General features: G+C 53.0%; 1 protein-coding gene across 2 annotated transcripts; it reads left to right on the plus strand.

Annotated features, from left to right (window-relative positions):
* Positions 1-6,937: 6,937 nt before the first annotated feature.
* On the plus strand, positions 6,938-12,885 carry NEURL3 (neuralized E3 ubiquitin protein ligase 3). Of its 2 annotated transcripts, XM_058683199.1 has the most exons (5): positions 6,938-7,102; positions 7,342-7,479; positions 9,824-10,309; positions 11,241-11,309; positions 11,956-12,885. In XM_058683199.1, exons 1-5 carry the CDS (start codon positions 7,075-7,077, stop codon positions 12,174-12,176), a joined length of 942 nt encoding a protein of 313 aa, XP_058539182.1. In that variant the 5' UTR covers positions 6,938-7,074; the 3' UTR covers positions 12,177-12,885. The 2 variants fall into 2 exon arrangements, with proteins under 2 accessions (XP_058539182.1, XP_058539184.1); XM_058683201.1 differs by lacking the exon at positions 7,342-7,479 and having other exon boundaries at positions 6,946-7,102.
* The last annotated feature ends 2,217 nt before the right edge of the window (positions 12,886-15,102 follow it).

Below are 15,102 nucleotides of genomic sequence, written 5' to 3' on the forward strand. Positions count from 1 at the left end.
GGTTCTGGCTGTTAAGTGGTGAAGTCAGGACTCGAACCCTGCTCTGCCTGGCTCCAGAGCTTATGCACTTGCCCGCTCCATTGTCCTCCTTCCCTGAGTAATTCTGGAGGCTCCATTACATTCCTCTAGTTCAACAGCTGGACACCCCTGCCTACTGACTTCACCCCCCACTGTGACTCCTGACTCCCAGATCTATACGCCCAGCCCTGTCCTCTAGCCGAAGCTTCTGCTTGGATTCTCAGGTGCCATTGAGCCCTCTGACTTGATGGCTTGTAGCCACCTCAGACTCAGATCTCTTCCCAGACTTGTATTCCTCCCAGGCTTGCTGTCAGCAGGTGTGTGTCCCTCCCCTGGTACCTGGTATCACCTCCCACTGTCGCCCGGGCTTGACTTCAGCTCTCCTATCGTTCCCTCTTCAGCCCTGCATTGCCTCCTCCTCGTGCCCCAACTCATCACTCCTGACACTGCATCTGCACTCACCCTGCTATGTTCTGCCTGATGGATCCTTCCCCAAAGCAGATTGTTCCAAGCCCCCTGACCCAAGGCTCCTGCTCAGAAGCCTTCAGTAATTCCCTATTTTCTACAGAGTCAAGTCCAAGCCCTCCTTAGAATGGCCCCTGTGATCTAGTTCCTTGCTGCCTCCTCTGTCCACACTCTGGAGGACCAGTGTTCTACCACTGAGCTAGACAGGGCTTGCTGCCTACCTAATGTGTGTTTTCTCCTTCGTTCACAAGAGAACCTTGATTTTTAGCAGCTCCCCCAATAAAGCCACCATTTCTCAGCTTCCCTTACAGCTAGTTGTGGCCACACGACAAAATTCAGGCCAATGAGATGTTAATGAAAATGTTATGTACGCCTTGCAGTAAATTGGCTTATAGGGAGTTAACTTAACTGAGATGAATGCCTTTTTGGGTCTTTCTCCTTCCTGCCGCCTGGAATGCTGATGTGCTGGCTGGAGCTCCAGCAGCCCTTTTGGTCCCTAAAGTGCTCTTGGGTATGGAGGCCAGTGCTAGAATGGTGGAGCAGAAAACTAGAAAGAACCTGGGCTCCTTACAGCCATAGAGCTGTCATGGTTACCCTAGACTGCCTCCTTTCAACTAATTTTATGTGAAAAAGAAATGAACAGATCTCCTCTAAGCCACTATTCTTTTGGATATTCTGTTATGTACAAGTAAATCCTGATCTTGATTGATACAGCCAGATGGCAGTATGCCAATTACACTTCTATATGCCTTTGCATATGCGGTTCCTCCTTCCCCGTGATGCCTTTCTTTCCTTTCTTGCTGTTGAAGGCCTAATCATGTTGTAGGTTTCGATTTTAATAGCTATTACTCCACAAAACCTTCATCCATTCTCTGGGCATGACAACCCCCTACTGTAGCCATGGTTTTCCCAGTCCTCAGTTTGGTCTTTTTTTTTTTTTTTAATTTTTTTTTTTGTTAATGTTTATTTTTGAGAGCGAGAAAGTGAGAGAGTGAGCACAAGTGGGGGGAGGGCAGAGAGAGAGGGAGACGCAAAATCTGAAGCAGGCTCCAGGCTCTGAGCTATCAGCACAGAGCCCGAAGGAGGGCTTGAACTCACAAACCCATGAGATCATGACCTAAGCCGAAGTTGGATGCCTAACCAACTGAGTCACCCAGGCACCTCCTCAGTTTGGTTTTCTTATAGCACTTACCTAAGTACCAGGGCTACTTGAATTGACCAGGGGACAAGAAATTGGGTTTTCTTCAATCTCTGCTTACCCAGAAATTAGTACAGTGCTTGGCACGTAGGAGGTAATCAATAAATTTTTGTTGAACACCCCCCGCACCCCCCCCCAACATCTTCAAGGCAGCTGCCACAGATTCCCAGGACCCACATTCTGACAGATGGGTGTGGGAAGAGGGGGATACAGGGAGAAGGAAGACAGGAAACCAAACTTAAGCCCCTCCCTTCCTCTTTCTCTTACCTCTGAGCAGCCAGTAGGCCCCCTAGCAGTATCTGCCTCCTCTGGCTCCCCTTGCTGAAAGGCTCCACACTAACACCATGGAGGGTGCTCTGATGCTGGTAGGGCAGGAGCCAGGGGTCCCAGGGCCAGTGGAGGCCCACGGCAGAATCAGGGCCCAGGTATATCTGGACAGGGCAGCAGGATGGAAGTAACGGCACAGATCTAACTAGGGGCTGACTACTTTACCGGCACACCCTAGCCTCTGTCTCCTGACTTCTGGCCCCCAAGGCCCAGAGTGGGGGTCCAGCTATTAACCCAAAGGATATGGTAGCCCCCCAACAGAGTTGTTAGATGGCTCATCGGCAGGAATCAAGTGGGTGGAAGGAGAACCAGTACCCAAGGATGCAGGTGGGAGCCTGCGTGGTCCCCAACCATTTCCCTCCAGGGTTATCAGACCCACAGTCCGTTCCGTTTCTCTCCACCAGGCGGCAGTGCTAGCCAAGCACTCTGGCTCCTCGGGCAGATTTTCCAAGGGAGTGTGGATAATCCATCATTTATCAGCTCACTCAGAATACGAGTTTTAGGTCTGGAAGGGAATTTAACCAATATTTAATTAAGGTACAATTAACATGCAAGTTGAGCATCCACCTGGATGAATTTTTCCACATGTATACACATCACCCAAACAAGAGAGAAGATAGTTCCAGCACCCCAGAGGCTCCCTTGTGCCCCTTCTCAGTCATTAAGTCCCAAAGGTGAGCACTATCCTGATTCCTAACACCATACATTCCTTTAGCCAGTTTTTGAACTTCATATAAATGGAGGCATGTGGTGGGGGCTTTCTGGATCTTCTCTGAGGTCAGCGTCACATCAGCGAGGTTTAACTATGTTGTGGATAACAGTAATTTGTTCGTTTTTGTGGCCACGAGTCTTCCGTGGTATGACTGCATGGTAATATTTTTCCGTTCTCCTGTTGATGGGTGGGGGAGGTTGGGTTCCCCAGGGAGCAGCCCCTGAGACAGATTACTGATGGGTTTCTAGTCGGGGGCTGCCATGAATCACGCTGCTCTGAGGATTCATGTACCAGTCTTCGTGGACACCTGCACCCAAGTACATTCATTGGATACTCACCTACGGGCGGCATCTCTGGGTCATTGGGTAGGCGGACCAGCAATTTTAGAAGAAACTGCCAGGCTGCACTGTTTGGCATTGACAAATCCTTGCTGACCACCTACTGCGCACCCAGCCCCGATATTTCCAGGGGCTGGTTTCCGGGCATGGCAGCCCCTTGCCCTCCCGGATTTTGGCCCAGTGGGGAGCAGCTGAACACAGGCAGGGGTCGTAAGGTAGGGGTCCCAGGGCGCCCGTGGTGGGAGACACAAGGGGCTGGGCTGCCATTGGCTTTCCGTTTCTGTTCCACCACAGTTGTCATGAGCCCTGGGCAAGTGCTAGGCTTCCTCAGCTATATGGTGGGGATTGAAACAGTTTTCCAGCAGCTTCTCAGAGCGCTTGAGGCAATTTAGGAGATGACTTCTGTGAAAGCCCTTTGAAATGATGGGTCCCTGGGCAAACTGAGGGTTGACTGCCAGTGAGGGAAGCCTGGGGAGGGACGGAGGGACTCTGAGGAGCTTCGGGATCGGGAGAGGAGGCGCAGAGGCTCAGAAGCTCCACCCTCCGACCTCCCTGGCCCTCCTAGCTTGGAGGGCCTCAGCACATCCTGCAGTACTGACTACAGCCACCAGGGGACGCTTCAATGACTGTCCGGAGGCCACCCTCCTCCAGAGGGCTGGTCACTCCCTTGGAGCAAAGGTACACAGCAGTCTTGCCGTGGAGGTGGCCTGGAGGGGAGGGGAGGGTGCTGTCTCCATCATCTTGAGGCGGCCTCTGCCTCACACTCAGGCAACCCGTTAGCAACAGTCCACAAAGCTCCTACTGTGTGTCAGCACAGTTGAACAGAGAGGGTCAATAAATGCTCTGAAAGCTGCTCAGTGGCGTAAGTGAGGAGGCATGGAAGGGGCATAGTGAAACCACTGATGCAAGCCCGCACAGACCCCACGAGTCAGACACACGGCTCCTAGCTGCCTCCGACCAGAGCCCTGTTACTGTTTTATACATCTGCAGAGAAATAAGAAAAAGTTGCCTCCCGAAAAGCCTGTGGGATGCCGTTCTGCCTGAGATAACAAACATAATGTGCCATGTTGGCAAGAAAAAACAACCATACTCGTTTGCAGCTTAGTGACAGTCACAGGATGGAGAATTTCTGCCCTTGTGCTCTAGAGAGGACAACAGTCTGCCATCTGCGGAGAATGTGTCCCAATTCCAGGCCCCCGAAGCGGAACCATCGCCTTACCGCCATTAGTCCGGGAGATGCCAGATGATCAAGAGAGGAAATATTATAGCCAACCTCATCCCTAATCATTCGGCATGATCCAAGATCCTGACACCCTTACCCTGGATTTTCATCCTTTAAAAACCCCTGCTTGTAAGCCATCGGGAGCTCGGGACTGGGAGCGCCAGCCGCCCTCCCCCTCCCCTCCCCCCCCCCCCCCCCCCCTTCTCCCCGCTGGCGCCACACCAATAAATAGCCTATCTTTCTTCACCGCAAAAGCTCTGTCAGCTTTTATGGGCTTGGTTCGGTGACAGTAGCACAGTGGTCAAGGCACCTGCTCTCCAGCCGGAGGGCCAAGGCCTTGTGGTTGCAAACAATTTGCTTCACCGATTTGTGCCTTGTTCTCCCAGTCTGCAAAATGGGAATGAGTACAATAAATAGGTATTTTTGAGAAGTTGCCACGAGGGTCATCAAGTTAATGCAGTACTTGTGCATTAATGTTCGTTAAGTGAACAAATGTGGGCGTGGGTGATGGAGGTGCTGCTTGGGCACCCCCGTGCCCTGGGTGTCAAGGCCTGAGGTGGGATTGCAGTTCCCAGAAAGGCCTACTCCCACTGCGGTCCTGAAGATGGAACCACACCACCTCAGCCTGTCGGCATCTGGTACCCTGAGGTCTACGACTCGCCGGCTAATTTTTCACCAGGCCTGAGGCTCAGGACCTGATTTCTCTGATAAGCTTCCATAATCACATCTTTTGTAAGAATGTGGTTTATCAACAAGGTCTTCTGGGCTCCAGCAGTCTGGTCACCACCCAAGGCAGCCAGTGATACGCCTGGAGCCAGGGCTCCGAGAGAGGGGAGGGAACTCTGGGCCCCAGCACTGATAAGAGATAAGGGGATGCCCTAAGCCTGGATCCCTCAGGTTGGGCCAGCAGGACCATAAAGCGTGGGGCCCTTGCCTCAGACTGGACCAGCTGGAACCAACCTTGGACTCACTGTGATTGCTATTGACCAGTTTGCCTTTGGCCTTTAGAACACTGCTTCTAGAGGGGGAAACTGAGGGAGCCTGGCCTGGGGTGTGGTATGCAAGAGAAGGTCCAGGGTCCAGGCAGATCTTCTGAGGTGAACTGGGGCCAGACCGCTGTCACCTCTCCATTGCAGAGACTAAAGTCACAGCATGTCTGTGCTAGAAGGGCCCATAGACCAGCTCACCTTGGCTTCCTGCTTTACACATGGGGACACCAGGGCCCAGGAAGGGCAGGGGAGGGGAAGAAAACACAGGAGGCAGAACCTGGGTCTCCAGACCTTTCATCCTTTTCTTTCTTTTTTTTTTTTTTTACTTTTTTTTAATGTTTATTTATTTTTGAGAGAGACAGAGACAGAATACGAGTGGGTTGGGGCAGAGAGAGAGGGAGACACAGAATCTGAAACAGGCTCCAGGCTCTGAGCTGTCAGCACAGAGCCTGACGCGGGGCTTGAACTCACGAGCTGTGAGATCATGACCTGAGCCGAAGTCAGACGCCCAACCGACTGAGCCACCCAGGCGCCCCGCTTTCATTCTTTTCCACAATCTCCCCAGCCCAGTCACCTGCACCACCGTCCCCAGCTCCTCCTGGGACAGGCATGGGGATATCTATCCTCATAGCTGAGTTCAGGGTAGTCACTGATCATGACCTTGATCTGGGGTCTTGGGGAAGGTCCTAGCCTGGAGGTGGAGGGCCAGGATACTCATAAGTCTCCAAACTAACCCAGAGCCTTGCCACCTAAAGTGGGTTCCACAGAACCACCTTGTTAGAAAAGTAAAATTCCAGCCATAGCCCCAGACCTTCTGAACCAATCAGCATCTTAATATGATCTCCAGGAGGTTCATGTGCCTGTTGCAATGTGAGAAGCACCAGGTGAGAACAAGCCATTTTCCCTCTACCAGCCTCAGTTTCCCTATAGGAATGGAGGGGGCAGAAGATCTCTGACTTTTTTTGCTTTTTTTTAAAATAGACTCCATGCCCAATATGGGGCTTGAACTCACCACCCTGAGATCAGGAGTCACTTGCTCTACCGACTGAGCCAGCCAGGGATCCCAGATCTTTGACTTCTTTGCCACAGCTAACACACTGGGAGCCAGGCCTCTGGCATGACCTGTCCTGTGGGACTATATGCATTTTGTAGTGGATTGTGGACAGTGGAATTCTGATTCCAGCAAGGTTGGGGAAGCAATCAACACCTCTCCCGTTCGGTCTGACTCACCCCTCTCCTCTCTGCCTGAGACCCAGGGCTGGGGCAACTTCACAGGTCCTGGGATGCAGCCAATTCAATTCAATCCACTTCAGCAACATTGATTAAGCACCTTGTGTGTGTGCCGGGCTCTGTAGCAGTGAATCTCCACCTTGACTGTACATTAGAATCATCCAGGTGCTTTTATAAACTACTGATGCTGCGCCCCACCCTGTGCCACTGGGATCAGTTTGCGCATGAGTACTTCTAAATGTGCCTCAAGCCATGATAATGTACAGCCTGGCGGAGAACGACTGGTCAGAAGTAAGGGAGCAGTCTATCCTAAATCCTGCCCGGGCCACCTCCCCAGTCGCTGCTTCCTTTTAGGTCAGCCAGCTGCAGCGGTTCTGTGGTGAGCCAGAGGCAATCATCAGGAAATTCCCTGGATATCATAACCCGTGACAGCAACATCTAATTAATCATCAACTATGTAACATGATCCTGACCCATAACGAAGGGACCTGCTGAGCCTTTGGAAACCTGTCTACTGGCCTTCTCCAGACAATTCCTTCCAGATCCAGGTATCCGTGCCCGAGGATCCCAGGCTGATGGGGGCCCAGCTCTCCTCCCAGGCTGGTAAGTGGGAGCCCTAAGTTTGGTCTGCAAGGGACGCAAGAGGCAGAGGGGAGGCTGTGGAACCTTGGGCGAGTCAGTTTTTCCTAGGGCCTCAGTTTCTTCATCTGCAGGCTGGGGCCAAGGCGATTCACCTTGCCTGACAGCTTATAGGGCTGTCAGAAGCACAGACCAAAAGGTTGCCAGGCACAGTAGTTCTCTGAGAGCCTCACCTGAGACCACAGCGTTCCCTTGGTGTGCAGGGGCAGGAGAGAGAGAATCTGCTTTTACTGCCAGAGATCCAGACTGCATCTCAGAACCCTGCTCCCTCCCAGGCAGAGAGCCTAGAGTCTCAGCCCTTGGCTCCCTAAGGGCACCAAAGGCTCACATACCAGCAGCAGGTACTGCCCCGAGCTTGGGGGGCAGGGAGGTGGTAAGGACGGTGGGGGGCAAGCTTCTGTTGCTGCTGCTGCTGTGGCAACTGTGTCTGGATTCCAGGTCATGGTGGTGCCATGAAGGAGGCAGCAAGGAGTGGGGGGGGGGGCAGGAGTGGGGCCCCGGCTCCTCCACTCCTGGCTGTGAAGATGTGCAGAACCACCCCAACTCAGTTCCCTCTGGGTGCTTCCCTGCAGGTTGTGGGAGGAGTGAAAGAAGCTGTAAGGGGTAACAGGTGCCTGGCACCCAAGAGGCGTGGTGACTGGAGGGGTGGTGATGAAGAAAGTGATAGAGATCTGGGGAGGTCCTTGCTGGGCAGGGGGCTGACCCTCAGTTACTTAGATTCCAAGAGACTTACTGCCAAGATTTTCTTTGAATCTACCTGGGGGGTGTGGTGGGGGCGGTGGGGGGAGGGGAGGCATGCAAAAGTCACGATGCCTACCCAGGGGGGCAGTCAGCTCCTCATACTCAGGATCTCCAGGCAGGTACCTGGAGACTGCAGGTCTTGGCTGACCATGCATATCGATCCCATTGGTGGATAAGGAGACCTATACCCAGTGGGGCAGTGACCTGCATAGGTGACCAACAGAGCGGGGACTAGAATCTGGGTATCAGACATGGCTGCCCTCCTCAGAGCTCCTGCAGTGACTCTGCAGTAGGCCCAAAGACAAGTCCATCCGATGTCAGGGCCCTCGGCTCTGACTCCTGGTCACCCACCGTCCGTGCCTACTTGGGGACTCCCCTTTGCTTGTGCATAGCTTCCAGGGAAAGGCATCTGGGCAGACTATCAGGAAGGGAGGGAGAGATTAGGGTATTCCAGGAAGGGGTGACATGCAGGGGATGTGGGTGAGGGAGGGGTGGGCTTGGATACCAGGACCCTGTGAGCGGGTTCAGAGGTCCCCAAGGCCAGAGTGAGTGCTTGTTCCTAATGCCTCAGTGAGGGGAACCATGGAACTACGATATGCTTGCCTCTGGCCTGAATCCATCGGGAACAGATTGACTATGACCTCAAGGGTGTCCCTTGTGCCTGACCAGATTGAGTGTTGCACCTTGTGACCCGTTGGAATCTTGCAGGCTTGTGAGTAATCAGAGGAGCAGAGCTGGAGAAGCTGATGAGATCTGGGAGGGGAGGGGCCTTGTTCTTTTGGGTTAGGTTCAGGCTCAAGTCTGGATTGAATTCCCTTTTTTTTTTTTTTTTTTTTAGTGTTTATTTATTTTTGAGAGAGAGACAGAGACAGAGACAGAGCATAAGCAGAGGGGCAGTGAGAGAGGGAGACAGAGAATCTGAAGCAGGCTCCAGGATCCGAGCGATCAGCACAGAGCCGAATGTGGGGCTCAAACTCACAAACTGGGAGATCATGCCCTGAGCGGATGCTCAACCGACTGAGCCACCCAGGCTCCTGCTGATTGAATTCGCTATTTTCAGCTTCCCTCCTCTAACCAAGAAAGAACAGGACAAGAGGGGGGTAAGGGAGGAGAGCAGTTCTGGCTCAGGAAGCTCACCAGCTTCCTCCAGGCTCAGGCCTGAGGCTTGAGAGGAAAGGCTGCCCAGTAGGGAACTTCCCCTCCCGACTGCCAAGTGGAGTGGGGTCGGGAAGTCCCCGGATTTCAAAGCTCAGCCCTGGGCCTTGGCTGGCCCAGCCCACCATTCTGACACCCCGCCCCCGCCACAACCTGGGACTCCCTCTCTAGCCTGTGCCTCCCCACCTGGCTCTGTGGGGGAGCTGTTGGACCCCTTTCTCTCCTAGGAAAAGGAAGTCACCCTCACTGGGGGCCATGGCCTTCACAAATGATGCAGGTTTTCTGTGGGACAATCATAAAGTCAGACAAACAGAGAGGAAAACAGCTGCAATACCAGGACCCATCTGCCAGAGCTGAGCACCATTAGCAGACCCATCTCCTCTCAGGTTATTTCTAGATACAGGGAGAATATATGTGTGTGTTAAACATATGTGTCGAACAAAACCTGGATCATATTATGTATACTATTTCTAACACCTGCTCTTTCTAGTTAATGCCAATAACTGTGACTAGGTATTTAGAGCCGGCACATGTAGGCGTGATTTTACAACATCCCTCCGGGAGGGGAACTGAGGGGGGGAATTCACAGTGGGAATTCAGATCCCAGACATGCAAAGTGTGCTCCTCACCAGGCTCTAATCAGGTCTCTGGGGGCTCCCTGGACGAGGGCAGGGGCAATGGCCCCGGGGAGATGCGGGGGTGGGGGGCGGAGATAGCTCTGGGGAGCAAATGAGTCCGGATCCAGACCACACTGACGTCACCATCCCCCCACCCCCCCCATCTCCGCAGACACCAAGGCGCCCCAGGAGACACTGCGCTTCCACCCTGAGGCCAAGGGCGCGCAGGTGCGTCTAGACGCCCAGCGGTGCACTGCGCGCAGGAACGCCACGTTCCACGATGGCATCGTGTTCAGCCAGCGGCCGGTGCTTCCCGGGGAGCGGGTGGCGGTCCGCGTGGTGTGGCACGAGGGCGGCTGGTGCGGCGGGCTCCGCGTGGGCTTCACGCGCCTGGACCCCGCGCGGTTGTCCGCGCCCAGCCTGCCACCCTTCGTGTGCCCGGACCTGGAGCTGCAGAGCCCGACATGGGCGGCCATGCTGCCCGAGGGCTGCGCGCTGGCGGGGGACGTGGTCTGCTTCTGGGTGAACCGCAGGGGCCGGCTCTTCGTCAGGGTCAACTCGGGCCCCCGGCTGCTGCTGCGCAAGGGCGTGCTCATGGGCGCCCCCCTCTGGGCCGTGATGGACGTGTACGGGACCACCAAGGCCATCAAGCTACTGGGTGAGACAATCCGCGAGGACCCGGGCACCGCCCCTCGGGTGGCTCGGGTGGTACTGCGTCCCCATCCAGAGCCGTGGGGAGAGCCTTTCATCTTTTCCTATACGGTCAGTTTTACGTCACTGGCACTGGAGACGCCAGATGGACAAGACCCCAGTCAAAGGGAGGGCAGCCTTGTCCCTAGGGAATGCTATGACTAGCACTCCAAACATCTGTCAAAGGGCTGTTTCACAAAAGGAGAGGTCGGGGGCTGGGTTTTGCTGCCTTAGTAGGAGTTCAGGGGAGTCAAGGGTGGCAAGCAAAGGGAACAGAAGTGTAAGCGGTTAGAGGTGCACAGGAAGACTGCCGGTGGGGGCAGAGTGAGCCGTCCAGTCAATGAGTGGGGAAACCGTAACCATCCCTCTAGCCACCTGAAAGGAGAGTGGACTTGAGGGAGAGTGGATACAGGAAACATCTATAGAAAGAAATACTGGCATTCCTGTGCTGGTTGTCCCCTGGCCTACACAAGCAGTCCATTTCCTCTTCCCCCACCTCTACCGTTTACAAAATCCCTTGTCACAGTGGCTGAAGTCTCGCCTCTGGGACGCCCGATTGGGTAGGTCTGGTGCAGAGCCAAGCACCTGTTTTCCCCACCTCCTGGGGGATTTTAATGCACATCCGGGTTTAGGAAGTGGGTAACGCTGAGGGTCTCCAGTCAGGCGGCGGCACCAGGGCAAAGGGGAGATGTTTAAAGGAAGGGTGGTTTTAGGAAAAAGCGTTGACAGCTTCACAAATTCTCTGCTGGGGTGAACTGGGGAAGGGGTGGCTGGGGCCATAAGATCAGCGGGGAGCTCCAGCACTGCAAGCAAGCAGGTGGGACTCTTTCAAGGGCCTGGTAGGGTGGAAGCACCTGGGCTTTGCTTTCCTGGGTCCTGAGTTTCCCTCTCTCCCTCAGATCCCACAGCCAGTGCCTTCCCCTCAACCGTGCCACGGGCCCTCATCGATGAGTCTCTGCAGCCGGAAGGTGAGTGGCTTCCCCGAGCCCAGCGAGCCAGGGACAGGCTCCCCAGGACTCTAGCACCAGAGGCCCCCACCCCCACCCCAGGGAGGCCCCAGCTCTGGGAACTGGCTAAAATCCTTCCGAGTCCCACGAAGTCTCCCACGGGCTTTAGGCCAAAAGATTTGGCTCTGCCTGCTAGAAACCTAAAAGCAATTTAATAGCTTTGCCTTCTAGAACATTGGCTAACTTTTCAAGTTACAAGAGCACATTCGTGAACAAATAACGTTGTTTTGTCCCTGCTTGAAAAAGCAGTACATGTTCGTAATAAAAGTTTTGCCAAACAGAAAGAAAATAAATATTAGAGGATAAATAAGTAAAAAAAAAAAAATCACCACTGCCTCTTAGGGGGATTTCCTTCTACTATTTTGTAGTCATATATCTATGAGGAATTGTGCTCTTTTCCTTTTTTTTCCCAAGTTGGAATTTTATGATATATATGTATGTGCAGTATGGTTTTCTTCCCATTTCTTTTCATTTGGTTATGTTGTGAGCATTTTCTCATTAATAGTCAAAATAGGCCTGCGTGGTTCTCTGTCCTGTGGTTATAGCATGAGTAGGCTGCCCGCGCTTTGCCCCCACGTGCCCCAACTCGTGTTGTCCCCTTTCCCAGCCACAGCAGGAGAGGAATGTGCCATCTGTTTCCACCACGCTGCCAACACCTGCCTGGTTCCCTGCGGCCACACACACTTCTGCAGCTACTGTGCCTTGCGGGTCTTCAGGGACTTGGCCAAATGCCCTGTATGTCGCTGGGAGATCAAGGCGGTGGTCCCAGCGTGGGGCCCTCCCATTCTGAGGACTGGGGAGGGCCTCCTGATGCAGGTGGCAAATTGAATCTAGCTCTGAGCCAGAGGGAGGAGGTGCAGCCCCACCTCCATTCTGGAGAAGAGTCAGAAAAGCTGGTCATCAACAAGATGATGGAGGCAGGGAGGCTCTTTCCCCCTCCCCAACAGGTTGGGGTCCGTGGAGCAAGGAGGAGCCCCTTTTTCTGCCCACACCAGAACTCCCTTCCTAGTGGGGTTCCTGTAGAAAGTGGCTCAGCAGTGGGCCAGCAGGTTTCTGGTCCCCCCCTGCTTGGCTCCAAGTTCATTTGTGCCCAGGGCTTGCCAAGGCTTTTGGCTGGCCACCTGGTCCAGCCACCACAGACCTAGCAATCGTGGTACACGTAGGTCACATCCATGAGAAGGGCCTTTATATAGAGATGAGACAGCCTGATCCCTAGTTTCGTAGCTGGGGAAGTTAAGGTAACTGCATGTATCTGGTGAAATCCCAGCCCACCCCTGGGTATTGAGGAGCCTGGACCAGACACACAGAGGCATCTGGGTGGAATGTTTACAGTCCCGTGTGGAAGCTGGGTGACCTCTGACAAATCCTCCATAAAGTGGATAGGAGAGACCTGCTTGCCTGCCTTGCAGGGTGATTGTGAGGTTCCAGTGAGATCGCGTTTCTGAAGAGATTTCCGCACGTGAGACTATGCTGTCGTTGCTATGCCTTTGTCCTTGCCAAATTCTGAGGTGTCAAAATAAAGTTTGTCTTTTGGGAATGATTTGCAATGAATATGTCCTCTTTGCCACAGTCAGGGGGAGTGGATGGAGCTGTGGCCTGTCGGGATGCTAGGGCATTGGGGAACCCTCTGTCCTCTCCAGATACACCCTAGGCTTGCGGTGGACTGGGTGGGGCTTGGGCATTCAGGTCTGTGGACTTTATTCTGCTGAGCACATGAAGGGGACGGTCCTACACTCCCAGGCCTGAAGTCACAGCCGGGCTTTGCCCCTGCCACCCTTGATTTTGGGGGGACTTCCAGGAGTTTCTGACTCCTGAATGAAGGGAGGAGTTGACCCAAGAGCCCACCTCAGCAGGTGCTTGTGGCGGGGGCAAGCCATACCTGATACTTTGCTGCTGTTCTTGTACCGTGACCAGTGGTATCGAGTCCTATCTCCCGAGAGAGAGGACTAAAAAGGCAGGTCCGACTATTGTGCTCAGACTTGTAATGATGCTTCATCAACCGCCTCCCTACCCACACCATTGCCAGCCAGTGGGTCAGTGCGTTGGGTTTGGTGAGAATGGTGTAGCTCACACTCTGGAGTCGGATCCCCTCTCCACCACTCGTGAGTGGTCTAATTTTGGTCATGTGCCTTGATTTCTGCGAGCCTCAGTTCCTTCATCTGTAAAGTGGAAATAAGATCATTGTGTTTGCTGGCATGTGTGAGAATAGTGAGTATGAAACTTGTACCTTAGATGAAATACTCAAAATACAGCATCTCTCTTCTCCTGGAAAAGGCATCTCCCAGGAGAAGCAGCCAAGAGGTCAGTGGGTGAGGCGTCAGGGATCTGGGTGTGAGTCCTGACAGCTTACTGAGTTTTACCAAGGGCCCCCATGTCACCCCGGTTATTTTGGAATGATTCCTGCAGATCCTTTTTTCGTCTTTTTAAGTGTCCTTTTGTTGTTAAACCCAGACATCTCCAAGGCGGGGGCATTACTTTAATCGTATTTCCAGGGAATACCTTCTTCGTAGTTAACCCCTAAGCAAGGCTGGTCTTAGAACGGATCTGTAACCGGAGCAGGGGGACTTCTGCAATGGTGGAGTAAGGAGTTCTGTAAATCCATTCCTCCATAAAAGCAACAAAAATATTGGCAAGATTGTAAAAAATCAACTTTTTCTAGAACTCTAGCTATTCACCAAAGCCTAACAACAGTCTGACGAGGGGTTTATCCAAGAGAAACTGCTCAGGTTTGGTAAGAACAGTGGGGTTTGTGGGGTATTGACTTGGTCTACTGCCATGCCTCTAGTCCCAGCTCCATAGCAGCCTTAAAAACCAGCAGCCTGGAAGCTCTTAAGGGGACAGATTGGGTTAGGAACATCTCAGAAAGTTCTATCACCCAAACATCATCACTATTTGACCTGAATGGCAATTCATTGGAAAAGCTTGATTTATGGGGTGTTGTCATTACTTAATCCAACTTGGAGCTCTCTACTCAGGAAAACCCCTATTCCCAGGGAATTTGTCAAATATAATCAGCTTCAGTTGCTTAACATCACAGCTACCTAAGACTGAGATACCAGTTAGGGCAAACATGAGCCCGGCCAAAAATTTAAAAGGAAGACCTGAGAAGATAGATGTTCACAGGGGACTTTGAAAAACTCTGGTATATTTCTGGGGATCTGAACGACTGCGTGCATGGTCTGGAAAGGCCTGAGAGGGCCCCAGTCTCTCACTTCTGGCTTCCCTTGAGGTGCTGTGCAAGCAGAAAGTAAACAGTAAGACAGAGTTGTAAATTGCCTGAGCATTGAAGGCATGCCTCAACCCACAGAGCTCCTTGGCAAAGAGCGGAAGATTTATAGCTCAAGGCATTTAAGGGAATCTCTGTCCAGTCATTAGCTATTAAGCTAACTGAGTGGAGACATCAGTGGCTGCATGCTACAAGGAATATAGACCTTACAGGAGCACCGGGGTGGCTCAGTCGGTTAAGCGTCCGGCTTCGGCTCAGGTCATGATCTCACGGTTGGTGGGTTCAAGCCCCGCGTCGGGCTCTGGGCTGACAGCTCAGAGCCTGGAGCCTGCTTCAGATTCTGTGTCTCCCTCTCGCTCTGCCCCTACCCCAACTCATGCTCTGTTTCATTCTGTCTCAAAAATAAATACACATTAAAAAAAATAAAAAATAAAAAAAAGTAGACCTTACAGAACTCGTCCCAGAAAGTCACTAAACAAATGGATACACAAACAACAGTAGCAACGAACCCCGGCAGGGGTGGTGGTG

This window comes from Neofelis nebulosa, chromosome 9, assembly GCF_028018385.1.
Source record: "Neofelis nebulosa isolate mNeoNeb1 chromosome 9, mNeoNeb1.pri, whole genome shotgun sequence".
NCBI classification, from domain to species: Eukaryota; Metazoa; Chordata; class Mammalia; order Carnivora; family Felidae; genus Neofelis; species Neofelis nebulosa.